The sequence below is a fragment of the Trachinotus anak genome, unplaced genomic scaffold, assembly GCF_046630095.1.
Source record: "Trachinotus anak isolate AG129_WGS33_773 ecotype Australia unplaced genomic scaffold, CSIRO_AGI_Tana_v1 ptg000004l, whole genome shotgun sequence".
Classification (NCBI taxonomy): domain Eukaryota; kingdom Metazoa; phylum Chordata; class Actinopteri; order Carangiformes; family Carangidae; genus Trachinotus; species Trachinotus anak.
In genome coordinates, this window is record NW_027273855.1 from 25,413,698 (window position 1) to 25,441,328 (window position 27,631).

The window sequence follows — 27,631 nt, forward strand, 5'->3', positions numbered from 1 at the left end:
CCATACTTCAAATTCACGTTTGGATGTTGGTCTTCTCATTAGGTTTGTTGATTTTAATAAAAATATAGAAAATCACTTGACTCATCCTTCATGTAACTAGAATATTAGCAGTGAAATGTGTTTGAGTGCTAAAGGTTATGCCTCTGTAGAACGGCCCTGGTGGTGGATTAGTTAAAGCACTGAACACGAACAGCCAGGTTCCTGGTTTGTGTCCAGTCAGGGACATTTGCTCCTGATTTCCTGTCATCTGTCAACTGTTTGCCCCCCAAAAATAATTTTTAAAAGGTAACACTTTAAGTCCCCCTATTTAGCTTTTACAAACAGTCCACAAACATTTAATAAATGGTTTGTAACGCACTTTAATGTAGTTTCACAAAGCTATAAGTAATATAGTCTTTAAGAAGCTAATTTAGCATGCTGCAGCCACAATTTTGAAAATCATATAAGTCCACTGTTTGTGACGCTGCATTGGCAACCTGTATCTTTTAGAATTGACTGTAAAGCCTGTACAGGTATAACCGAACCCCTTCAAACTACAACTGTACTACAACAGAAGCAGATTTGTTTCTGTGGGATAGACAGATTTTGTATTTATATCATTTCCTGTTGGTGTTATTGTTATTGTTTTAATATTTTATTTTAATGTTATCAAACATTTTATTCATTTTATTTTCATTTTATTCCCTTAATATTGCTTTTGGGCTGTGTCTTTGCAAACAAGGAGTTTTACAAATATTATTCAATTGTTATTATCATTTTACTACAAAGTGGTTATGAGAGTGTCTCTCAGCAACACACACACATTGTGGTCATTACACAAGACAATGTGGCCTCCCTGTGGTCTAGACGAGCCAGTGCGGGATGCATTTACACGTGTGTTTCAGCACAGACGACAGTGGGGACGAATGATTGACGGGGAAACAGGGTTTATTAGCGGTGTCAGGCTCAGAGCAGCAGCCAGATGTCCTGACCAATACATTCAGCAGGAGGACAGCTGTGTCTGGTCTAAAATAATATAAACTTCAAATGCATCAATAACTCTCTACAGTTAATAATGAATAAACTAATACACATGGAAAGGACTGGGTGTAACTCAAAATGCTGCAGTGTGATTCCACTGTTGGCTAAAGACAAAACAACTTTTACATAAATATATATTAATCTGCTTTAAATAGAACTTTTACTAAACCCTGTGAGTAAATAAAACCATTGCAAAGATATTTAGTTTGTGTATAAGGTTTCATTTCATTATTCCTTTTAAACAACTCAAATTGTTATTGTAAATATTGCATAGGAGAGTTAGTAAAGAGAGGTCCAGTGTCAGAGGTACTGTTGTTTGAGGGAGTTTTATGTGTTTTTACGGCTGTGTGTTCTAGATGCTCAGTGTTCGGGGCCCCGTGCTCTGAATAGCATTCATGATGGACTGGACCACTTCAGAGGTGGAGCCTTGCCCCCCCAGGTCAGCAGTGTGCAGCTGGAGAACAAAGAGAGAAAAAAAAAACACGTGTTCAGAATATTCTCGATTCTCCGTGTGACACATCATCATTGAATGGAAGTTGTAAAACAAACACCACAACTGTCTTCTGCATAATTCGTATCATATTGTATTATATATGAGTTTCCCTGTTTCCATTATTTGGGTTCATCCTGTCAAACCAGGGCTTGATCACAAAAGTCAAATGTTGCTTACAAGTAGCTGATTATTGGACATGTTTTGGTCAGTCTGTCGCCATTTAGATGTGGAGGCGTGTGCTGGTGCGTACCCGAGTCTCGGTGACGACGGTGAGGATGGCTCTGCGGATCATGCTGGCATAGGCGTGGAGCTTCAGGTGATCCAGCAGCAGGCAGGAGGCCAGCAGCATGGCCGTGGGGTTGGCTGTGTTGCGGTTAGCGATGCTCTTTCCTGTGTTCCTCGTCCCCTGCACGCAGTAGAGCATGAATTAAACAGAGATCATATAGGTAAGGACGCAGCAGTCACAGTGTTAATCTGCTTCCCATCGTCGGTGCTCGCTCAGCCAGACATTCAACTAGTTAAAAAAACACAAGTGTCCTCAACATCACAAATGATGTTAAAAATGAAAGAAAGAAATGAGCAGAAGTCAAAATTAAAAATGCATTTATCAGTCTACACACAAGGCGAACTGACCACGTCTTCTACTGCGGAAATCTAAAATGCCTTCCCTTATTGAATTAGCTTTAAGCAGAACATGTTTGGTCTTGTTGATAATCTCATATGCCTTTTAGATTAGGATTAAGATCCCACACTATGACTGACTGATGCTGGTGCTGATGTGCTGTTGCTCAACTCGGAGAACAGATCCTTTGTAAAATCCTTTTGTGCTCACTTTTCTAAGTGGTTCGGAGTGAAACAGAAAGTAAAGTAATAGTGAAGGATATTTAGATCCTGTTGTATCGTGATTCTACAAAACGTTCTGTTTTCTAAAATCTACGAATCTAACTGATGCTGAAACACACTCAAATTTTTAATCAACTGAGGCTTGAAAACACAATTAAAACATGATTTCTTGTTTGCAGTGTATTTAATGATGATGTGTAATGTCAGCTGTAGGGAACATTTTAGCATTGTTCTCATTTCCCTGGCCATTTCCAGCCGTAGCGGGCAGCTGGAAATGGCCTTTTGTGCCACATGTTCAGCACTGCCAAAGTTATCTACTAACTGGTGAACACAGTGTAGCAGTTGGGACCTGAAGGGCCAGATATTTCCCTTAGGAGAAGGTTGAGACCAAAGCAGAGCTAAAACGAGAGTGATTGCTGGACTAGGATTCATCACATGGCCAGAAATAACCCTGCTCCCAAGAGGCCAAAAAATAAATGAAGGCAGGTTTAAGATCCAAGGCCTCTCTCCTGCTTTCTTTTATTACATGGTCTCTGTACTTCTCTCTGCCTCCGTCACCCCCAAATCTCCCCCTTCTCATGTCTCCTTTCATCCCTCACACTCTTGTGGACATCTAATCCATAAATTCTGGATGTGGATCCTCTCACCGTCTCAAACACGGCGTAGTCCGCTCCGTAGTTTGCTCCAGGCACCAGGCCCGGTCCTCCAACCAGCCCAGCACACACATTGCTCACAACGTTGCCGTACAGGTTGGGCATGACCATCACGTCGAACTGCTGGGGCCTGGAAACCAGCTGATACGCAGAAAGAAAATATAGTTCCAGAGCATGCTTACAGCTCAAAGAAGTTTGTTTCTTTATCTATCAATAAGGCGGCCAGCATGAGAGTAGGCTCAGGTTGTTTTAGGTTGAGGGGAGGGCCAGCAGAACTGTGCCAGTCTGTACTCTTCAATACCCAGGTGCATGTAAGTGACATTGTATCATGCAACTCTAGAAAACCCTTATATTTTATCCATTATGCACGTTAACCTCCAGCCATAACCATCTGATTTCATATAGCAGCAGGAATGTGATGCAGTGAGCATGATGATATAAACACAGTGGTAGTATGGCAGTGTGCAGACATCCTGCAGCTACCTGCATCGTAGTGTTGTCTACAATCATGCTGTCAAAGTTGATTTCAGGGTAACCGCTGGCAACCTCCTTACAGCACTCCAGGAAGAGGCCGTCAGCCAACTTCCTGCTCCGAGAGACACACACACACATTAAAATGAATCATGTCTTTCACAGAGAACGAGAAAGATAAATAAAGAGGGAGATAAAACTCAGGCAGAGTCATGGCCTTTGACTGACATGATGTTAGCTTTGTGTACAGCAGTGATTCGTCTGCGTCCTTTCTCCCGAGCCGTTCTAAACGCATAGTCAGCGATGCGCAATGATTTGGTCCTGGTGATGATCTTCAGACATTCAACGACCCCCGGGACATTCTGCAGGGACAGGGACAGGAAGAGTGGAGATACACTGAGGCTGGATTTGTTGTGATTTGGACAGAGCTGTAGGCACTTCTCCATAGAAGTGAATAGGAACCACACGAACACACACACACACACACCTCGTGCTCCAGGCTGCTGTACTCTCCCTCGGTGTTCTCCCTGATGATCATGATGTCGATGTTTTTGTGGCGTGTCCTCACTCCTGGCAGAGACTGGCAGTGCATCACGTTGGCATACAGATCCAGGGTGGTGCTGTGGAGGAATGACGGCAGAACAAGAGGGGGTGTATGTCAATGCTACAGCTCAGACACTGATGACTTCGATGGTACTTTCACACCTGACCTGTTTGGTTTGGTCAGAACAACCCTGGCACGTTCACCCAGTTAGTTTGTTCATTTGGGCTGATGTGTAAGCTGTGAATCGAACTATGGGCCGAGGTCTCAGTCGGCTTCAGAGCGGACTTTTTAATTTGTTTATGGTCTGAAAGCAAAGAGACCAACCACTGGATTTTGTGATAATGTCTGTGTGGATTTAAGATGAATCCAAAGGCTAAACTCATAAGAAATCCATCTGCTGTTGTTGTGAACTGTTCAAGAAGCAATTTTCTAATTGAGCTGTATAAGTGATGTATATGTTTATGGAAATCATTAGGTAACCATGTGAATGTGGGGATTTTCAGTCTAATATTGAGCGGCAGTTAAAACTGGCGTGTGTTAGACTTACACTTTTATTTCTCTTGTCTGTTAAAAGTCAGCTATGAACAGGAACCGGACCAGAACTGAAATGCAAGTGTGTTATTTTTTCTTTTGATCCAGACCAGATGCAGGTGTGAAAGTGTCCTAAGATTAGACAAGAAGACGAAAAGTGTTGGACTCACCGGAGCAAATTGTTGCGCGACTTATAGGAGGGTGGCAGGTTGTGGTTGGTCTCAATGTTACCTGTAGGAACAAACCTGACAAATTCAGAGCTACACTCTTTGCTTGACTGGTTTCAAAGACTAGAAATACTCATTGACTTAAGTTGTTATTTTCATGTTTCATTATATTTCTTTAAAGTGTTTGAATATCTTCTGCCAAACTAAAGATATTCATTCATTTTGGGACAGTTTGAGTCACACTAGCGGTTTGGCTGCGTGGGTGGCAGTCTGTGTGGTGTGTTTCTGTTAACCTGCTTAATGCGCAATTTGAAATTGCAAAGTTAAGTAATAGAGTAGATAAGATAGAGTCATAGAAAGACGTGAATTTACAAAAAACTCTCAAATGTCACAAAAAATGTATACACGCATGATTTTCAGACAATTCGGCAAAGCAGTATTTCACAAAATCAAATGGAAACACTTCTTACACATTCAAGTCGTGGCAACCATATGGACATGGGGCACAGCACTTTGGATTACTAAAATAACTGTCACCAAAAGCCACATTGGGCACAGGCTACATGGTAGTTAACAATTAACTTCATGCAACTTCCCATCATTCAAGCTGTGCCTTATCTTGTTTCCACAAACAATAAAGTTAGATTTATGTGCATTGCCTGTCTCCCCAGTGACCCAAACCATACTAACTTTAGTGATCACTTAACTTTCTATGTAGGGTCAAAAAATACCTGCAAAACAAGCTTCTCATTAACTCTGATAATTATCAACTGTTATCAAGTTAAACTAAGGTCGTGAACATGGGAAGCACTGCTGTTAGCATTTAGCTCAAAGCTTCACTGTGTCCAAGTACAGCCTCACAGACCTGCTAACATGGCTGTAGAGTCTTAGTCTTGCTTTAAAAAAAAATAAATAAAAATATGTATGTATTTGCTGACATACATGTACATGTACAGATTTTCCAGACCCTTGTAAGAACATGTGTCATGCGCCCTTAGAGACACACACATACATATAAAACACCGACCTTTCAGTGCGACTCCATTGCGCCTGATAGCCATTATAGCGTCATTGATGTCGTCCTCTGAGGCCATAGCCGAGTCCACATTGACAACCTCAAAGTCCACCGGCACGCAGCAGAACCTGGTAATACAGACAGATGGAGAGCACTTCAATCTGACAGAGCCGAGCCATTTAGCGACAACGTGAGTCTCTGTGTGGTTACTGACTCCATCCTAAATGTGTGTGTGTGTGTGCCTGCCTGTCTGTGTGACAGTGCAGCATGTGTGAAATCTCACCGAAATAATTCACGCACGTGGTTGGCCAGCTCTGGTCCAATTCCATCTCCAGGAATCAGAGTCACTGTGTGTCTGCCTCCATACCGTGCAGGGGGAGGCTGTGATGCACACACAGAAAGTCCTCCTGATACAATCCAGTAGATGCATCCCTACCATACTACCGTGAAGACTGAGCTACTGTACAGACAACTAGACAAACTTGTGATCTTGTAGCTAATCTCCTATATTCTGATAACTTACGCTACACCATCGTCTGTGTGTGTCTTAAGTGGCCATACTCACTATGGTCTGTTGTGGGTGGATGGAGGGAGGAGGGATTGAGAACGGAGGAGAGAAAATAGGAAGGTTAGCAGGAGAAAGAGGAGGGGAAGACATCATCAGACAAAACAACATTGTGTATATCATCAACAAATGAACATGTTTGTGCTTCAGTTTTTAGGGAATCCCTTAAGGTGTGTAACAATGGGCTTGTTGGGTTAGTAGGAAAGTCCCGGGGTAAACCTAGTGCGGGTCTGCTGATTGGGCTCCTGAAGTGAGAAAATCACAGCTACTCTTTCTCTGCAACTTACAGTATAAGTAGACGTGTGTCTCCGATTGCATGTAGCACCATAAACCTGTGGATACAGCGGACATGAGGTTATTTACAGAAAATCTCAAAGAAATTCACTTTATGAGCATAGAAGACAAAGAAACCCAGCAAATATTCACCAGTGAGCCACGACTGAAAATGATAAATCAAAATATGGACACCTATATAAATATATATTATTTTATATATACAATTTAAAGTCGGGAGAACCTCACCAACCCCAACCTCAAAAATCCAAGATGGCTGCTCCATGCATCGAAAGAAGCGGAAGCTGTAGTAAAATCCCTGTTTATTAGCGCTTCTGTTTTATCTGTGTCTCACTGAATCAGTCGTCCACACGGAGCTGTGCAGCGTCTATGCAATCAACTGCTATCGCTAAGAATAACAACAAAGCAAACAACAACAACAACAACTTGGCCCCCTTGGTGCGACTTCGTTCAAAGCTCCAACCGTAATTACAGAGAGGAGACTGAAGCATGCTGAGCTTTTAGGCTGCTCAGACTTTCTTTCATTTAAAACACTTTCTCGCTTTAATTAGTTATTAGTGATGATACAGCACTTGTTCTTTTAAACGGGCCAGGGGGCCCACTGAGACTGCGGCACCCAGATTTTCCTGCTACGCCCCTGGTCCGAGGCGCTAACCTACTCTCCTGTCGTCTCTGAATAATTAACGACTCTCCGCAGGGAGCGGCTCAAGTGCAGGCCTACATTTCTCTCTCTTGGGACCTAAAGAATAATACTGCTCAAATTGCGAGTGAAATTCCCTGAGTCCGAGCTGACGACCAGCAGAGAGGTGCTGAAGGACAGCGACACCAACCCAGCTAACGGTTAATCTGCTTAGCTACTCTCCGCTGTTCGGCGGGAAACCGACCGCTAAACCTCCTTAAACCTGTGGAAACAAGGCCTGTCGAGGTGGTGACCGTCCGCTGGTGGACTCAGGTGCTGCTCCTACCCCGGGCCGCAGGCTGCTGAACACGGGCTTCAGGACGCCGGACAGAGAGCGCACAGCCCGGGCCGACATGACCGCTCTCACCGCGGATGGAGGGACGACACGGGGGCGAGCTGCGCGTCCACACCTCCTCTCTCTCTCTCTCTCTCTCTCTCTCTCTCTCTCTCCCACACACTCAAGGTGGGAGGACCTTGATTCACAGGAAATTAGTAAAAATGGTAAAAAAAAATGTCAAGAGCCAAATTTGAAGCTGTTTATTTAGTGTAATAATAGCAAATAAAAAGCTTTAACCCTTCTGAAACCACGGGGGTCAAAGGGGACACCGCGGCGCATGCGTATTTCAAATCACCCGAACTCCTCCTGAATTAGACTTTTGCAATCTCAGAAATGTTCAATCTGCACTTTTCAAGAATTTATAAAAAGAAAGTTGAAGAAAATTCAGTTCCGTTTTTGTCCTTTTCTTCTTATAACACACAGCTTTAGGTATTTAATCACATGAGGATGGTAAATACTTGACAGGGTTTGAAAGTTCCACTTCTCCTGGAAAAAGGGTGTAAATTATTTACACACAGGGCATTTTTGGACACAATTATTGACAAAAATAGACAAAAAAAGGCGTTTTAATAAATATATCTATTATTATGGTGCTTAAAGGGTTAAATATTCTTATATGAAATTAAATAACAGGCGTAGATACAGTTGTATGCAAATGTCTCTGGGAAAATTACACATTCTGCTATTTTATTTTTAAGTGAAGTACAACCTGCAGCAAACACACATTAAAACCAGAGCTTCCTCAAACATGAAAGCACTGTTAGTTTTTATTTCACAGTACATTCATAGATAGTACCACAGCCTGCAAACACTTTTTGTAGCAGCAAAGAGTATTTCTCTCTGTTCTGAGTGTGTCTTTGGATATTTTGCATCACTTTGTGGTCATTTTGCATCACTTTGCATCTCTTTGTGGTCATGTTGCATCACTGTCGTTGTTTTTTCTTCGCTTTGTGTTTATTCTATATCTCTTACATTGCTTTTCACATATATTTGTCATCATTTGGTGACTTTTCAAAAACAAATGTTAATAGTTCCCTCCCTACAGAGGCTCTGATACTAATGAACCAGCTGCCGATCACCCTGGGCCAGGCTCTGCATGCACTGTCCAATGACAGGAGCCTTATTCTGCATAGTTTTGATGGGAGAGGAAGTGCAGACAGAGGTAACACAGTCACATCACTTGGAGCCGGCTTCATGTCACCATGCCAACCTGAGCAGAGCCCTGAGGCCTGCTGGCCTACTTAGTTTGTTAGTTTCTAATTTTTCTTCAAGAGCAGAGCTGAACACAACCACAGGGAGGCGACAGAGAATCAACGTGACTCAACCTGTTACACCTTTCAGGCACTTTTCATGCACCAAATAGCGACTTATTCATGTTTGATTTGGTAACACACTCGTTTTTCTTACTGATGCTTCCTGCATCACTGCTTTAGCATTTGTTGAGAGCTACTACGAGGCAGGTATTTTAGCCTCAACATTAGATTACCATAAGAGCAGTTACATTGTGAATATTTACATGGTGTTTTTACATATTGAGCATGGAAATATTTGGACAATTAACACCGTTTGTAGTTGAATCACTTGTGAACCTCTTGGAGAAATTCTACTCTCCAGTTTTTTATCCCCAACCAAACGGTCGTTATCCTTTTGCTGGTAGTTGTAGTTTTTCGCCCCCTCGTCACCGCAGCGTCACCAGTTAGACGTGATGCGGTTACCGGACTACATTTCCCAGAGTCTCCTCGGCGGCGCCTCCTCCCTCCACTCCCTCCTCCTTCCCTCCCACTCCACTGGGCCGCGAGGAAGTCGCAAGATGGCTGATGTCGCTTGGAAGTAACGTTCCCCTCCGCAACATGAAGCCGTGAGTGTGGAAGAAAGCGAGGGAGGCACCATCGGGCTTTTATTTTTATTTTCTTTTAGTTACTTTTCTTTTATTTCGTCAAACATCCATCTCATTCCGCGTCGTGTCCGCCCCGGACTTGTCTTCGGGAGTTGACGCGTCAAATCACGCCGGGGACCCTGCCAGCAGCTAACGGCTAGCCACACCGTTAGCAAATATCAGCACAGCTCGTCAGCCAGCCAGCCAGCCAGCCAGCCAGGCACACAGCTCGTTAGTTTGTTGTTAATCCATACTCTGACGCCGGCGAGCCGCCAAGCTTCGCTACACATGTGCTGAAATTTTGCCTGAGGTAGTGCAGAACAAATGTCCAAATACTGGATCTGTAACGATTTTACAAGCTGCTCGGTTTAACATCATGTCCGCGAACTGGCCATCCAGCCTGTTGGTTGCTAACTAATGCGCAGTATTGACTCTGTTTCATGTGCACAAACCAGCAGGATCTTTGTTTTGTAGGCATTTCTCAATAACATCCACCACCCAGCTGCATTTCCGTTACTTGCTGCCAACTGCATTTTGGAAGCTGGTTGTGTTAAAGCCAAATTATGGGAGTAGGGAATATGTTGAACTTTTTCTGGTTGTAGGTAGCTGCACTGGCCTTGCTGGCATCTCACCAAAAATCCACAGGGATGGACACTAAACTGAGCAATCACAACCAAAACTGAAAAAAATTGGCATTTGGATATTTAGGAATAAGTAGCGTTGACTGACAGGGTCGTGCAGCAGTGCATAGTGACTCAATTCACTAGTCTGGGTGACAGATAAGTTGTTTTGCAGGGTTAAGGAAACTACATTTAGTCACTACATCGGAGACCAGTTAGCTTGCCTGAAGTGCACAGCTAGCTACAGTCTCGCCCCACATCACATCACAAACACGGCGTACAGAACGTATTCAGAGCCCGCTCCCGGCCAGACACACAGGCTCAACAACACCGTCATGGGAGTGCAGGGTTTTCAAGAGTATTTAGAGAAGCGGTGTCCCGGGGCCGCAGTCCCGGTGGACCTCTTGAAGCTTGCCCGTACCGCGGCCCGCCAGCCCCCTCACCACCATCATCCACACCACCACCACCCACATCACCCCGGGCCCATGCCTCCCCCGCCCCCGCCTGCCAGGATCCTAATCGACGCTGACTCCGGCCTACAGCGCCTCTACGGCGGTTACCAGACGGACTGGGTGTGCGGGGGCGAGTGGAACGCCATGCTGGGCTACCTGGCTGCCCTGTCACAGGCCTGCCTGTACCAGGGTGGCCTGGAGCTGGTCGTGGTTTTCAACGGCACACTGGGGAAGGAGCGCTGGCCCGAGTGGGCGCGGCGAGCTCAGGGCCAGCGACAGACGGCGCAGCTGATAGTCAACCACGTCGGCAGCAAGGCCACCCCGCCTCCCCGGGCATGGTTCCTGCCCCCGGCTTGCCTCAGCCACTGTGTCCGCCTCGCCATGTTCCGCTTCCGAGTGCGGGTGAGCAATGTGATAATGGCTGTGTGAAGTTGTTTTATTGTGGCCATACGGCATGCCGTTCATTTAACAGCTGCCCTTTCTCGCAGCACGCCCATTTAGCAGCTTACATCATCCAGCGCCGCTTTAACTCCTTCCAGTTAGTGAACAAGTGCAGCTGCCTGCCCAAACCACTGAAACCAGTCAACCTGGGCTTTTGTTGTTGCGTGCTGCTCAGAATACAAACCTGGTGTGTCAAACTGTCTGCTTTGCACTGGATGTTTGCTGCAAGCAGAGCATACATTTCTGTCTGTGGGTGATGGCTGCAGCGGGCCTGCTGTGCTCTCACGGATGTCTTTGGGATGGTCTGCTGGGAGGAGAAATCTCTCCAGTGCAACAGATTCTTTACATCCACGAAGCAGCGGCTGCTCTGTGCAGCCTTATTCAAGAGCGGTTAGAAACATGTATGGTATGACCTAGTGTAGCCTATATATTACATAACATGAACTCAATGAACTTTCATACATTGTTGAACAACTGCTGAGTGGATATACTATTTATAGGTCCCCAGTGCCACAGTGGTACATTTGTAATGACTTAGTTCATGCGTTTCAAATGGTTGATGAAAGTTTAAAGTTTCTTTTGTCCATTTGACCTATTGACACAATAGCAATAGCAATAGCATTTGCGCTGATGTAAAAACAGAAAGGTGGACATACTATATAAAGAAATGTGTTGTAATGGAACTAAATTTAAAGTAGCCATCTCCTTCCTGGGTACTTAATAACTTGATGTCAAGTATTTGAAAAAGAAAATGTGGCTCGTTGTGTTCAAGGCCTGCCGTAAATGCAGCCACACCTTCCCATCAGCTTGCATGCTAGTCTTAAAAAGCACAGTGCCATCGTGTACACTGAGGGGGTACTTGTTAGAACAGAAAATCCCACCCACGTTACCGTACAACACACTCTGATGCCTGTTGTGCTTGTGCAGCATCATTACTCACAGTTCCCATGTGTAATTGTTTTTTCTACCTGTATTCTGAGAAACAGTCCTGTTTCTGCAGCTTCAAGTATCTTGCCTCTGTTTGAATTACACCTTTATGAAATACACCGCTGCTCCTCTCCATGCAGAGGAGACAGATCTATGTGACATTTCTGCATGTTAATGTTTGTTTAAATTTGAGTTTTTATTATTGGTGAGTCACACAATAGAAATATGAAGCAGTTAAAACAAATGTCATAAAACAGTTTTCTCAGAATCAGCTTCGCCATCCCTGGCCCATATTGCATTCATTTGAAAGAAGAGATTTGATTACCAGCTCATTTAATAGATTTTTAATGAAGTAACTCAATGTAATTATTTAGTTTTCACATTGATTAACACAGGCGTTGATTAACAAGATTAACATAACGGTTCTGGCATAATCCTGGAGCTCTCTCCGCAATAACTTTGCACCTCATGCACCATTTGGTTCTTTCTGAAGAAGTGATGTTGCCCTAGGTCTAAGTATCTGCATCACCAGCAAATTGGAAGTGATTGGTGCAGCACAAATGACCACAAATGTGTTTTTTTTCAAGTGAAGACTGGTTTAGGAATTGTTTCTACGGACTATGGAGCTCAGCTTAAGTATTTTGTTGGAATACATAGTAACAGGTATCAGCACCACTGGAAGACTCTCATCTCTACCTTCTTTATATTTTGAGTATTATGCAGTGCTGGCTAATTTTACTAATGGACTGCCTGTCCACAACTAATGAGTATTTTCGTTATCGATAAATCTGACTGTTGTTTTCTTGATGAACTGATTAGTCATTTGTCTATAAAACATTAGATAATAATGAAAAATGGCTATTACATCTCAAAGTCCAAGGTGATGTTTCGTCCAACCAAGATAATCAGATACAAAACACAGAAAATTGGAGAAGTTTGGCATATTTGCTCAGAAAATGACAATTTTCAAAGTAGTTGCAGATTAATTTTCTGTCATTCAGCTACTTGATTGACTAATTATTACTATGCTGCTTTAACTTGAACTATGACAAGAAAAACACAAAATCAAAATCTAACACATGGCGTTCCTCCCTGCAGACTGTGATGCCAGAGTTTGTGTTTTTTCCTGACACAGCAGGCTGAGTTTGCCCATTCTGTTTCCACAGGTTGTACAGACTTTGGAGGACCACCACCAGGAAGTGCTGTCTCTCTACAGGGACTATGGATTTGCTGGTCTGATTGCTCAGGATTCTGAGTTTGCCCTCTGCAACGTACCCGCCTATTTCTCATCGCACGCGCTCAAACTGAGCTGGAACGGCAAGAACCTGACCACACACCAGTATCTGCTGTCTGAGGCTGCCAGGCAGCTCGGGCTTAAGACACAGCACCTGCCCTGCTTTGCTGCTCTGCTGGGTAAGAAGCAGCACACGCACATGCCTCGTCTTACACAAATTCAAACACGTATGCCACATTTCTCTTTGTCACTCTTTCACTGGAAAAAAAAGAACATGCCCCTACTTGTGAAGTCTATTTTTGGGACCTCTCTTTGTCCGTCGTGCTTGTTCGTTGACACAGCAAACATTTGAAAGCGTTTCCGTCTTGCAGGAAATCATATTCTGCCTGATGAGGACCTGGCTGCCTTCCACTGGAGTCTGCTGGGACCAGAACACCCACTAGCTTCTCTCAAGGTACCGTAAGCTTCCACGTTCAAAGTCCTCTGCACATCACACAAAATGTTAGCTTTAACAGCAAGTAATACTGTAAGTAATCAAATTGTGCCCCTTCTTAATTCAAATGTCAACCCAACCAGATGCTTACTAATTTACTGTTTGTAAGTATAGTATCATTTTTAGATGAGGACTTCCTGTTTTCAGATCTTCTTCCATTTTCTGTATTAACTTGCTGTTGCTGCTGTTTCAATATAAAATCCTATCAGTGGTTTAGGAGCTAATTTCTCTCTCTCCCAGTAGATTTTCATCAGCTTCCTATACTTGTTTCCACACGACTGAATCATAAGTGAAATCTATAAACTTTGCACAAATCTATTTTCACATTTTAGACTACTGAAAGCAAAATGATCAAATTGCTCAGGCAACAAACACAATTTGGTTCAGCATTTGGTGAATCTGATCTGAACCCACAGGGACTATGTGCTAAAATGTGGATGCTGAGAGCTTTTGTCTTGCCTCTGTCATGATGTCTGTACTGAGAAAACTGAGCTATCTGCTGCTTATTGCCAGATGAAGACACGTAGTTGTTGGTTTGTGATGTAGTGCCACAAAGTGTTATGCACCTCTTGTGGGAGATTGTACCTGCTCAACTGCTTCAGCTTGGTCTATTACCTTCATGTTTTGTTGTGCTGCTTACCAATGACACTGGGAATCCTCTAGTAGCTGCGCTGTCGTCTTTAACCATTTGTAGGACACACAGTTCCTCAGTGAAAAGGCAAATAAACAGTCAGCTCTGATCTCAGTGGATATGAGTGTTTGAATTTTGAGCTTTGATATGTCCCTTTAAAACATTTACGTTATCAGTAAGGCCATTTGCTCTCATATGTTATATGTAATAACAGAGTCATTTTAAGGTTTAACTCTATGAACCAGACACAAGCAGAATCAAACCAAACATATTTGGCCAGATAACTTTCAGTGAAGGGATTTCCCAAATATTATCCCTCGAATTTTTCAAATCTGGCTTGAAGATGATGTCTGGATAACCAAAACTTATCTTTGAATCAGACTAGCGCTGCGCAGAGCTGCTCTCTTCAGTGTCCTGCATCACTTAAAATAATTGATTAAAAAGATTCGCTCACTGCTTGACACTGTATTATATTCCTCATGATCCCCAGCTTCCTGAACTGGAAGTGCTGTAGCTTTAACAAACTGTGTTAATAATTTGTGATTCATGGACGTTTCCTGACTGTATTTGGAAGACAAACACATTTTTAAATGACTTTTAAGTCTTCCAGACTTTGACATTACTATTGAACTTAATGGGTGTGATTTCGGCAGTTTGAGCCACTTACCGTCACTCAGGGCTCTCGTTCAGTCTGTAGCAGGTTCAGTTAACGAATCACTGGACGTGACTATCACTGAGCCATTTTTTGCTCTGCTGTTCATATTGTTTCTGCCACGCAAAATATTTGCTGCCAGGCAAGTATTCTGCTGATGTGTATCTTTAATTGTTCTTCATACTCATTGCTTTAATTCACATCTTTTAAAGCCATTCATAATGTTGTTGGCAGTCATGTTTATATTTTGTACTTACACCAATTTTTGTTTTACCTTTGATCACTCACTCATATTTTGTCTCTATACGCTACACGTGATGTAACGTATTGTCTCGTACTCGTTTGTACAACACAATATGTTCTCACTTGTTTGTGTGTTGCCACGGCAGCAACAGTCGAACAGTAATTTCCCTCCAGGATCAATAAAGTACCAACCAAGGCTTGAACGTACCTGATCACACCTGCGAATCACTCACTCAGTGACTAAGAGTCTCCCTGCGAACCACTAAATATACGTCAGTGTATCCCTCACTCACTCACTTGCTCTGAGTGAATCGGTGACTTGAATCTCTCACTCAGGGAGGCAGTGTGTACGTTCGCCGACTGTGAATTTAACTGAACTGTGGAATGAATGGATTGTTTCAGGAAGTGATTCACCTCAGTTCGTTCCTTCGTTGTTTTAAACCAATCGTTCGCTCAGTGTTGAGACATGTTTTCTAAACGAGTATCGAGTTTAAAGGTTTGATATAATGCTGAAATTCAACATATAAATTAAAGCACAGGTGCCCTTAGTAATTGCATCATATGTTTTTTTTTATTAATGGAACAAGACCAAAGTCTATAAAAGGTCATCAGCCAGTAATGAGTGGCCCAGTATGTTGGTTTGGCTCTAATGCTTTTTCAAAAAGCCCTCAGTCCTCCCTTTGGAACTGCGATCGAATCAATCATCCATGGAGTGACACTGCAGTGCACCACCACCTTGAAAGCATCTGTTAACTTCAGACTGATAAAAAAAAAATGTTCAGACAAATATCTCTACGACCCTAGTTTTACTCCCCACTAAACCAGAGTTAACGTGCATCAAGACTTTGTTTGCTGTTGCAGGTGCGAGCTCATCAGTTGGTGCTGCCGCCCTGTGAGGTGGTGATTAAAGCCGTGTCAGAGTACGTCTCCTCCATCAAAGACCTGGGAAACCTCGACGCCATCGCCAGAGATGTCTTCAAACAGTCACAGGTGGGTCATGTACACTGCACATATCCCTGATTATTATGGAATAGTTTTATATCAATTTAATTAATCTAAATTTAAAATATATATTTGCGTATTCCACCTGAAAATCTATAAGAAAAGAATGACACAGAACAGTAGGAGTGCTTTCAACTAATGTTTGACCTTACACACCGGACTGTTGCTGGTGGTTAAATAGATAAAAAGTCAGCATCTGTATTTCCTCACACACCAGTGCTAAACCGTAGACTTCTGCCAGACCTTATAAAATCCATGTGCTTAACAGGATTAACTAGTCTCAGTTCTTCAGGAGACAGAGCTGCAGTGTTACAGTGTCGATTACACTGGACACATCTTGGCTGAATCTAGTGATTATTCTCATTATTGATTAATCTCGTTGTTTTATTGCTACGCAGAAGTGTAAACTTGGACCAGAGCCTGTCCAATCTGATTATATATGTCTTGTCGCTGCACTGTGACATTCACCCCTGGGAGGGGGTCAGATGGTAGTTTTCTAGGGGGTCTGAGCTCCATCCAAGGGGGACAAACGGTGCCTTTAATGACACGGATAAATTTTCAAAGAACCTGAAAATGAATCTTTATCTAGCAGACCATTTGCTGTACCTTGGCTGAGTGTACAGGCACCAGTTTGCTGTGCATGTTTATTAAGTAACAGCCAACAATTTCATTTTGCTGACTCAAGAAATAAAGGTTGACACAGCTGATAAGATGTAAAAAGGAGAAGGCTGTTAACCGTACAACGTGGTGACAGGTCACTTTGTGTTGGCTCATTGTCGCACTGTTTACAGTGATCTGATGTAGGATATGTGACTATCTAAATAACTTATGCTGCTGTGTTCAAGGTGCGGTGAACAACTGATTCTCTGACTTACAGAGGCATGTTTTTATATTTCACCTTAGCTGTAGAGAGATTTGTTAAACACTCATCTTAAAGGGTAAATCTGGTGATATTCTGTATTTTACTTCTTAGTGCCTGATATATCTTATACCTCAGGGTTTTAGAGCGCCAGGGTTTTCTACACACTATTAAAAACACATCAGCATCCACCTCCCTGCTGCTAGAAATACTCAGTGGAGCACTGAATGCATATTTATCCACGGCAGAAAATATTCCCCAACAAATACCCTATTTCCCCCCTGTCTGAGAAATACTTACTAAAAACTACAGTGCCCATATACTGAAGGGAATCATTAAGCAAAAGAAGGTAATTATTTATGGCCCATATTTTTTTCAATTAGAGATTTATATCTTCATTTCAACCGATGTGTGCATGGCTTAGAGCCACAGAGGGATCTGGGAAGTCATTAAATATTAGGACCACTGTATTCCACTGTTGATTTTGGTTTTTTTTTTTCATTTTGCTTATTTAGAATAAGAAAAAATTAAAAATTGCTTTAAACTAATTCAGATATTTTACTGACTGGGAAATGGATCTAAAATAAAGTTGAGGTTCCTCTGACTTGTGCGTTAACTGGAGGTCAGGAAGAGAATAGAAACAGTTTCTTCTGGCTCCTTGCTTTGGTCTGAAGAGAAGTAACTGCAGCAGATTTGCACAGTCCTTCTGCTGTACATTTACATTAGGGCTGAACAAGATGCAGAAAAATCACATTACAATTATTTTGACAGATACTGCAATTACAGTGGGAATGTTAAATTTAGCATTTCACTTTCACTGAAAATTATTTTTTTTGATTATGATGTCACTTTTTCTGAGCTCTGTACCAAACAAGCATGTTCCCTTACATCTGGAGAATCTGATCTGTAGGCCCGTGGCACCTTGGTAACAATGCTTCATTTATGGTCTGTTGATTTGAATATTGCTCATTTGCATTTTCACTGTCATAATCCCAGCGAGTTACGTAGTCAACACAGTGCTTTGTTCCTCTCACAGTCTCGTATGGAGGACAAGGTGGAGCGATTCAAGAAGGCTGTGGAGTATTTCTCAGCTGCCTCCAAACCACGCTCGCCCAACATGGGGCCCTCCTCTTTCATCTGTGAGTACAAGTTCAGAAAACAGATTCAGCTGTCTACAGCATTATGTAATCAGCCTTAAGGGAGCTGAATATATCTTTATGAAAAAACGTTTGCGTCCTGTTTTTTCTTTTTGTCTTTCCATGCTCAGTACCTGGGTTTGGACCCACTCCATTTGGGGGACCACCTGGCCACATGGGACCGATGCAGCCTGGAAAGAATCAGGTAGATTCCTTCGCTCTGCTCTACATGAATCTATATGTAGCATTAAGTAGGATTAAGTTTTTTGACCTTTTAAATCCCTTTGTGGCAAACGCTCATTCAAGGGACAACCTGGAGGGAGAAAGGTTCAGTCCTTTCCATCCCAAATCCTCCCACCAGCCCTGATTAGATGCTTCTAGTTTGATTTGAAATGAATTAGGACACTTTTAGTTCCTGTCCCTGAGACGTGTTCTCCCCCCTCACTCCCCTCTCTCTCCTCTCCTACTTCTACTCTGTTCTTTTCTTCCTTTTCAAACCCGTTTCTTTTCTTATCCCTCCCCTCTCCTCTCCTCTCCTGCTCTTGTCCAACCACAGTTCCCTCCTCCCCAGGTCCCGGGGTTAAAGCCACCCTATCAAAATGCACCATATGGACCTGGCTCCACCCCTCTGTTCCAGAACCCGCCGCCACCGTCCCAAGACTGCAACGATTCACTGACGGGCAAGATGGGCTTCTCTGACTGGTCGGCTCCATATGATTCCACTCAGGGGGGAAGTCGATTACCCAATCATCACACCGGCAGCCAGTCTGGCCCCTCTCCGTCGCCTTCCTCGTCATCAGATGGAGACGAACCCAACGACAGCAATGCAAAGTAAGACACGTTTCAGCAGAGCAAGAGCTGCTGCGTCACATTTAAGTGAAAAGGGGACACAATTTTTGTACAGTATGTTGTTGTGGTTTTAATGCTGTGGCCTGTTTTGTCAGCGAACACAACACAAATGTTGAGAGAAGCTCCTTTCGGGCATGCGCCTTGTCTCGTAACCGTGGCGGCAGTTTTACACGTCGGTCTCGTGTCTGAACAGGTGCCTGAGTCCCTTTAATGTAAAACATACCTTGCAACATTTCTGTAGCACTTTAAATCACTGTTAAAGATTCAAATGAAAAATAAGTTTTAAAATTTACTTTAAAATCACTGGTGCAGCAGGTGGAAAAAAAACACAGAACAACTCCAACAAGATATCAAATATCTTACAGGTGTTATGTTTGTTTCTGTAACAGTCCTGTCATGTCTGCCTAAAGCTGCAGGGAACAGTTACCTTACAGCATCACTCTAACAGACAGCTGAAGCCCACAGAGCAGAGCGAGAACAAGTTTTAATGTTTTTCCAGTGAAAGCACCAATATCAAATCCTGCTTGACCTGAGACCAGCAGGGATTTATAAAGCCACTTTGATATCAGATGAGCCTTTCCCACAATGCACTGCACACTCCACAGTATCTCTATTTCACTGACACTTGTTGACTGACGGGGTTTTGTCAACAAGCTTATGGTGTAAAGTAGCCCAGCTGTAGCCCAGAGATTGAAGGATTACACCTACTGAGGGGAAAGAAGGAGCAGCAGGGCAAATCATCTACAGGGATACAAATGTGATTTTGTCTCCATGTTTTGTTTTCCAAAAATGGGATTTAAAAGCCAGAGTGGAGACACTGTGGACACGTTATCGAGTGTGTTATAGAGCCTCTTGGAGCCTCATTCTCTTTTCCTGCTACATCACTGAAACAAAGTGAGCATTTACACATTTGCACGAAACATGTTTGAGGCGATGCCTTTTTTGCAGAAACTGTGCAATAGTGCAAACACATGCACAGTGATGTGTATCTCTTCCTCTTAAACGATTCAGTACACATTTAGATTCAAAGTCCAGGATCAGAACAGCAACGATCCAGGAACAACAGTCAATTATTTATTTCAAATACTGAATCAGACACGATCTCCTCTCCTACATGTACAGTAGTAAACAGGAGCTGTGATACACTAGATGCATTTTCATCCAGTTCCTAAAATTGCTGCTGACCGGGTGGTGTTAACGCCAGTCTCTGGGCTGGTGTCTTCCTTCCCTTCTGATCGTTGGTATCTGCACTCAAGCTGCACGGGCACACGTCCTTGTAAGTAACGTCTTCAGTAACAGTTTTGGCTTCGGCTGTGAGAAGTCAGGGGTCGGACAGAAGTAGCATAAACTTGTGTTGATGCTCCTCACCGTCGGCACACACGTCACCTATCATGTATATTTTATGATCCTGCTGCACATCCTGAGCACTGTCAGTGTCAGACAGTGATGTTTCCCCAAGTCCAACGTTTCTGTCAGTGTGGAAATATTAGGGAGAACTTGAAGCAGGTATGTGACTGAGTGCTGACACATACACAGAGGCTAACAGGGAGATAATTAGAAAGAAATCACCTTAAGTCACATATATGTGTCCTGATACGCGCTGGTTAATCTTTTCACCCGTGTTAAACCTGCAGACGTGTGATGAATGCCGGGCCAGGATGACTAACTCTCCCATAAACCTTTTCTTTCAGCCATTTGACGGACAAGTCCACTCGGTGGGAGGATCCTGCTGGAAGGGGGGGCTCAGCCTCTGGAGACGGTTCCCAAGGCAACGGGAGCGGGACAAACATTCCGTCACTGCTGTCTATGGCGACGCGGAGTCACATGGACATAACCACGCCGCCTCTGCCTCAGGTGAGAGACATAAAACGCAAACTGGGTAACACAAAGTTTTTTTGTGGAAAGCTGCATTTTGTCGTCAGTGTTTCCTGTGTTTTGTTTTGCCACTTTAGGTCAGTGCTGAGGTTCTTCGTGTAGCCGAACACAGACACAGAAGAGGACTAATGTACCCCCAGATTTACCACATATTGACCAAGGTAAACAATTGTCCTCAATTAGATGACGTCCAAATTCTATTTGTCTTTTGTATTTGTCTCCGCAGGCATCTGTTCTGTCTTTACAAGGCCCCTCAGTCATCTTTTCTAGTTAAACGAAGGGGTATAAAAAAGGTGACAGAGGTAATAAATCAAGCTCTTCCTCCTCCTCCTGCTAATTTCTCTTCTTATTCCCTTTGTCCTTACCCCTCCACCCCCACCACAGGGAGAGATGAAGATGCCAGTGTGTATAGAGGATGAGTGTAACTCTGAACTGCCTCCTGCCTCTCTGCTGTTCCGTGCTGCCAGACAGTATGCCTATGGCGTCCTCTTCAGTCTGGCTGAGACACACCGCCGCCTGGAGAGGCTCGCCCTCCGAAAGAGAGCTCCCCTGGAAGGTAGGCTGTTGGACTGAGTAGAGAAGGTAGACAAGGCCAATGTGAAGGACACATTGATCATTGTTGACTGTACACACCCTCTGGGAAGGTTGACATTTTCCACAAATCGATGTTTTTCTTTTGAATTAATCATTTCTGTGATGAATGAACTCCCTTCATGGGGATGGTTGAGAGTGTCTTTGAACCAGATTGGAAACAATATAGGTTTCTTGTTTTTTTGTCATATTTAGATTATAAGGTGTTTTTGTTGGCTAATTACCTATTGTGTCCTTAATGTGTGATTTAACCAATTTTTAGTTTCAGTTATGGGGATATAGAATATACATTAACAGTTGATGTAACCTGATATAGGCTCATTAAAGAGGGTTCATGGAGCTTATGGCGTTTCCCAAGTATTTGTCAGTTAGTGTTTGTGGCCATGCTGCCCAGCAGCCTCAGATGTCCATACCTAGTCGCAGCTGGTTTGTACGACTATGTATCAGGAAATACAAAACCGTACAGTGCTGAAGTGTCAGAGGTTTGTCAGGTCGAAGGAGTATCAGCAGTCTGAAAGATTTACAGATCATCGAGATATAATACTCTGACAAGCAACAAAACCTCACCCTGCAGAGGCTGGAAGCTAGGGATGGGTATCGCTAAGATTTTAACTGTACTGCTGCTTTTATCAATACTGCTTATTGATCTGAGACTTTAACAGTATTTTTATTGGTACTTTTGTAGTTTTGTAAGAGAAAACAAATTAAGATCTCTGTTAACTTTGCTTTATTTCATCATGTACTCAGAAAACATTCCTGAGTAGCTTCAACAGCATTGTTTTTGAAGAAATCACTACTTTACACTTTTTCTGATGATGAAACTTGTAATGAACAAATGTAATGAACAGTTATTTACTACAGTGTTTTTACTGTGCAGTAGTTTGCCAGATGCCCCCACATCAGTAAACCTTTGGCTTTTATCACATCCCACAAGCTTTTTATTCTACAGGTTTTACAGTCAGTCATAAAGTTGTTTCAGAGTCATTAGGTTCTGTAAATGTGGAACAATACAACAATGTGTTGACATAAAAATGTACTTGTAAATACTTCATTATTTTTAAAAGCAAATACCCCAGCAATTTAGTAATTTAGCTATGTACTTTGTCCATCTCTGTATGTGACAGTACATTGAATATCTTTTGGACTGTTGGTTGGACAGAAGAGGCAAAATGAAGACATGCTGCAGGTTTAGTAGCTAAAAAGTGTTGAGTGTCAGAGACCAATGGAAAAAAAAACATCCATTGTAAAACAGTGAGAACTGAAAGCTGGTGGAACAGAAGTGAGTCAGTCTACTTGGGGTTTGGGACACGTTTTTGGTGGTTGTGTTGTTTTTCTGTTTTTCACTTGGCCACCTCACACATCTGCTGATGCTTGAGAAGCTCCTTTACCAAAAGCTTGCATCGGTCAGTGAGCATGGCACAGATTAGAGCAATGAAGATTTTCTTTGCTGATGGGAAGTAGATCTGTAGTGGTTATATATCTGCTGACTTGTCAGAAAACTGGTTAAGGGAGGGAGCCACTATTTGCATTTGCAGCTTTGATATTGCTGTGTAGGCAGAGGACATTTTGACTTGCCAAACACAGGTGTAGATTATGTCACTACTGTTGGCTGCATTCCTCTCAGGTCTGCCGGTTGCAGGGCTCTTCCCACACCCCTACATGTAACTGAAGCAGTTGCTGTATTTAGTTACACTTGTGTTTTTCCAGGGATAAAATATAAAATGTCAGAACAGCTGCTGTGAGAAAGACCGTCTAATAACTGGAAGGTCACAATGGTCCTTGAACTCCTACCTACACTCTGAGTCTGTTAGTTACATGATTCATCCCACAATGCAACACTGATACACCAACCTGCTCTAAAGCCTGCCATTGTAATGTCTATGTCATTGTCTCTAATGCATTCTTGGTACCAATGTTTCATCAGTTTCTTTAAAGCAAACCAGGCCCACACCTCTCTCGCCTCTGCGTTACAGTTCCTCCAGTGATTGTCAAAGAGTGGAGCAGCGGGAAGGCCAAGTCAGCCCTCACTCCGGAGCTGGTTCCGGCCTTGTGTTTCCGGGAGTGGACCTGCCCCAACCTGCGGCGGCTGTGGTTGGGTCGTGCCAGCGAGGACCGCTCCAGGAGAACCAGGGCCTTCCTGGCCTGCCTGCGCTCTGACTGCCCAGCCCTCCTCAACCCAGCACAGGTTCCACAGCATCTGCTGCTCATGTGCTGCGTGCTCAGGTAAGACGATGTTATACACCTCTGCCAGGTGTAGTATTCTTTTACAGTGGCTCATTAAAATGTGCACGTGTGTCGCCCTTAGTGCCTTGGAGGCACCTCAGTGAGAACCAGGCTCTGAGAGTGTTCAGATTCAGACAACTTTATTAATTCGAAGACGGGCAATTCCTTTGCAGCTTAGCTTTTAATTTTCTGACATTTCATAGATAAAAACAATTAATTAATTGAGGAAATAATCAGAAAATTAGCTCATTTGAATAAAAATGACTGTAAATGCTCCTCAAGGGTGCGCAGTTTCTTAGTACCTTGCACAGCAAAGTACAAACAGTGTGCTATTACTTTAGCTATTGTGACCTCCATGTTGGTGTGTTGGGGTATATTTATACAGCAGTAAAAGGACTCAGTCGCCTTTTAGCCGGTTGATTTAAAAAAAAAACCCACTTATACCCACTAATTTTGGTGTAAAAGGGAGATTATTTAGCTTGATTAGACCTTCTCTTATGGTTGTGTGACTGTGTACAGACTGCGTTCAGTTGGCATCTCTCTCAATCTCTGCTACTTAATATCGCTGGGGGTTGTAATTACGAGCAACTGAGTTGGAAAAACATTCACGCCATACTCTTACAGTTTTATCTTCCACTTTTTGAACAGAGCTACAGAAGTATCAGCAAACCTGCGGTGAAACGGCTAAAGTAAATAAAATCCAATATTAATATGAATACAATTATTAAGCTAAGTTAAAAGGAGATATATGCTGCTTGCTTGTATCTGGTTTAACAAACTAAAAAAAAAAACATGCTTTAAACACAAAACACAGCACAAGTCTTTAATTTAGGCTTTTTTTCAATTGTGTGACTACAAGGCTGGAAACAGGAACAATCACCTGGGAATGATGCATGAACACAAAGTTAGAATAATGAGAGGTTTTTCTGATCCTCCCATTCTGCCAGTGTGTGAATACAGCAATAGAGAAAGATGTCAAATTTCTCTCAGACACACAGAGTTTCCAAATGTGTCTTTCATGGAAGACATTCTTAAAAGGATTTATTTCTTACCTTTATGAAACCTTTCGTTGAATTATTGAATTATTTTACTTCTGCAAGGTAAACTTGGTCTCAGCTAAATGTATTGAATTCAGGAATTAGCACACATGAACTTTTGTTTTGGAAATGTGCAATGATATAAACATTTTGGAGAGAAGTGAAAGATTAAGTGGTTATCTGGATTGGATATGACCCAGAACTCTCACCTGTAAACTGATTGAATACATAAAGCAAGAGAGACTTTTATCAGCTTAAGGATCTCTGAGGACGTCCCTGCTCTGAATGATTGGTGTGAGGATTTACTGAGAAAACTCCCTCAGAAAAAAGTGACCCACACCCTGTAATGACCATGTCGAGGGATTTATTAAGACATGGCCGGTCCTGGACACGATAAACCCCTCTGGACTGGACTTTGTTCTGCCTCATTAACAACATTGGAAGGGACTACAGTAGAACCTAGTAATTTGAATCTAATTATGTCAGCCTGGTGTGTGCGTGTGTGTCTTGTTCTTTCAGTTTTATTTCCTTTTGAATCATATTTGTAAAATTGCCACTTCCTGTTTTTGTTGAGGTGGTTCAGAAACTATGAACAAAGTAGTTCTGTTCATATTCAATGTCAACAGGACTTTGTCACAGCAGATATAATAGAAAAATCCCAGGTCTTACTAATGATATTAACAATGGCTTTGTCTCATTCAAGTGTCCCGGTGATGACAGTGAACCTGCATGAACAGTGGCAGAGCCCTGAAACTGACGCAGCTACAGGGAGTTAATCATTCATGCTGTGTACATCAGGGCTTTTCCTACTGTGAGATGTCACAATGTCCTCTGTATAATAAGTCACAATATGATACTGTTGATACAAAGGAACCAGTGGTTCAGTCCCTGAAGTTTACTGTGTACTGTTACTGTGCAACAGAAATCTTATTCAAAGTTTTTCTGCTTACGTGTCAGATTTTAGGGGACAGCCCTCGTCTGCTGTCACACACACACACACACTCATATTTTTATTGCATTTACAGTGTTAATTCTATACTGTGTGACCAGGCATCTTTTAAGTGGCTTAGATTTCAAATTGAAGCAATTAAAATTCTCACTTCTAATGTCCGAAAGATTTGTCAAAGTGGTGGAAAGATGTGAACCTCCGGTCAGGAATTTCAGAATAAAATCAGCGTAGAAACAGGATGCAGAGATTTGTGAGATGGGCCTTTGAGTTGAAGTCCAGTTTGTGTCCAGGCAACCAAATGCACAGCTTGTCATGTGATCAGGTATTCAACTAAATCTGTAGGGAGAGTCATGATTCAGATCGTGGATTGTGATTCTACCCTAAAAACGATTGTGATATCTTTTGCGTTGTCCACCACAAAGCTGTAAACATCAGTGTATTGTAGATCTGTGTTCCTGCTCTAAACGTTGCTCTGTTCCTCCTTCACTCGCAGGTATATGATGCAGTGGCCTGGAGGAAGGATCCTCCAGAGACATGAGCTCGATGCCTTCCTGGCCCAGGCTGTTTCCAGCCAGCTCTACGAACCCGACCAGCTGCAGGAGCTCAAGGTGAGACACGGCTCCTCCCTCTAACACCGATGAGGGGTTTCCTACAAAAAACAGATGTTTGTGCACATTATTCTCATTTTATTTCTAATTTCTAATCTAAGTCTCTTTGTGCAGTGTGTTTTTGAGAACCACAAAATCAAGGTGCACCATTGTTTTGATCATCAATCAATCTGACAATTCATTTTATCTTTTGCTTAAAGGCTCCATATTTTAAACATCTCCAGTGTTGTGTTTTTTTGAGGGTTGATATTCATTAGAAGATATATTTGTGCTTTTAAATAACAACAACCATCTGTAGTTATACATCTCCTCTCTCAGGCTTCTCTCTGGAGCTCTAGCAACAACGGGTCAGCGAACCAATCAGAAGAGAAGCTCTAATCCTCTCTCTTCTGATTGGCTGACCATTTTCTGAGTGATTGCTTAAAAATATAGCAGATTTCAGGTAAACACTCAGACAAACCAAATCCTGCAAGGTTTGATGGTGGGTCCAGGTGGGCGGGGCTTGGGGCGTGACTGTGAGTGGTGACTGCTTTGTTGTGACATCACAAAGTTACAGAAGTGCTGACGGCTTGTTTTAAGGCTCAGTTTTTGAATACAGGCTGTGTGCATTTCTCTGTGGACTGAGGCTTTGATACTTTCACAGTATTAATATAGAACCTAGAGCTGCTTTATAATCACAAAACACATGGACATCTACCTTTAGACTATGTGGGGCCTTTAATCAATTAATTATTTTGGTCTATGAAACATCACAAAATTGTGAATAAATGCTCTTCACAACTTTGCTTATTCCAATGTGGCATCTTAAAATGTTTTGTTTAACTAACAAGCCAAAGATATTCACTGGACTGAAACAATTACTCGATGATCACAATTTTGCAGTTGCAGATTATTTTTCTATTGATCAAATAATCGTTCCAGTTCTAGCTCAGTTAAAACAAACCTGGGTGTGTTCGTTTGGACTCTGGTATGAGAGCTGTGAAGAGGAGGGTGTCAGCCCGCCTCCAAACAGACTCTGGTGCAGATTGTTGGTCTGAAATCAAACAGACCTACCATCAACCATTTTATAACAGTAGGATTTTCAGAGAGAAACTACTGTCAAGGATGTATATTTTTATACAACTCATTCGGTAACTGTGGTGATATGTAGGCAGCTGTGTTTATGTGTTTTAATCAGTGTAGTTCACTGATTCAGTTAGTTCATTAATGCCTCCTTGTATGAACAATAAGTCAGAGTGAAACTGACAGAAAGGTCCCTCCACACGTGTAAATAAGTTTCCTCTGCTGAACATTTGACTGTTTGTTGAATTCAGACACATTC

At 42.7% G+C, this 27,631-nt stretch overlaps 2 protein-coding genes across 3 annotated transcripts in view; one reads left to right on the top strand and one right to left on the bottom strand.

The window, feature by feature from the left end:
• Positions 1 to 909: 909 nt before the first annotated feature.
• On the bottom strand, positions 910 to 7,689 carry LOC139621156 (isocitrate dehydrogenase [NAD] subunit gamma, mitochondrial-like). Of its 2 annotated transcripts, none has more exons than XM_071477458.1 (11): positions 7,562 to 7,689; positions 6,590 to 6,634; positions 6,021 to 6,118; positions 5,750 to 5,865; positions 4,726 to 4,786; positions 3,968 to 4,100; positions 3,709 to 3,842; positions 3,493 to 3,595; positions 3,004 to 3,150; positions 1,764 to 1,919; positions 910 to 1,474 (listed from the first exon to the last, which is right to left on the bottom strand). In XM_071477458.1, the coding sequence occupies exons 1-11, from the start codon at positions 7,628 to 7,630 to the stop codon at positions 1,373 to 1,375; spliced, it is 1,164 nt and encodes a 387-aa protein (XP_071333559.1). In that variant the 5' UTR covers positions 7,631 to 7,689; the 3' UTR covers positions 910 to 1,372. The 2 variants fall into 2 exon arrangements, with proteins under 2 accessions (XP_071333559.1, XP_071333558.1); XM_071477457.1 differs by having other exon boundaries at positions 7,499 to 7,648.
• A 1,713-nt stretch (positions 7,690 to 9,402) lies between these two features.
• fam120c (family with sequence similarity 120 member C) overlaps positions 9,403 to 27,631 on the top strand; it is a 28,922-nt gene continuing 10,693 nt past the window's right edge. Inside the window, exons 1-12 of the mRNA XM_071477453.1 lie at positions 9,403 to 10,962; positions 13,095 to 13,341; positions 13,534 to 13,616; positions 16,043 to 16,171; positions 18,079 to 18,181; positions 18,310 to 18,383; positions 18,735 to 19,009; positions 20,719 to 20,881; positions 20,980 to 21,063; positions 21,287 to 21,458; positions 23,467 to 23,716; positions 26,196 to 26,310. Coding sequence (XP_071333554.1) covers positions 10,444 to 10,962; positions 13,095 to 13,341; positions 13,534 to 13,616; positions 16,043 to 16,171; positions 18,079 to 18,181; positions 18,310 to 18,383; positions 18,735 to 19,009; positions 20,719 to 20,881; positions 20,980 to 21,063; positions 21,287 to 21,458; positions 23,467 to 23,716; positions 26,196 to 26,310 — 2,214 coding nt within the window. The 5' untranslated portion in view covers positions 9,403 to 10,443. The remainder of the gene's footprint in view (positions 10,963 to 13,094; positions 13,342 to 13,533; positions 13,617 to 16,042; positions 16,172 to 18,078; positions 18,182 to 18,309; positions 18,384 to 18,734; positions 19,010 to 20,718; positions 20,882 to 20,979; positions 21,064 to 21,286; positions 21,459 to 23,466; positions 23,717 to 26,195; positions 26,311 to 27,631) is intronic.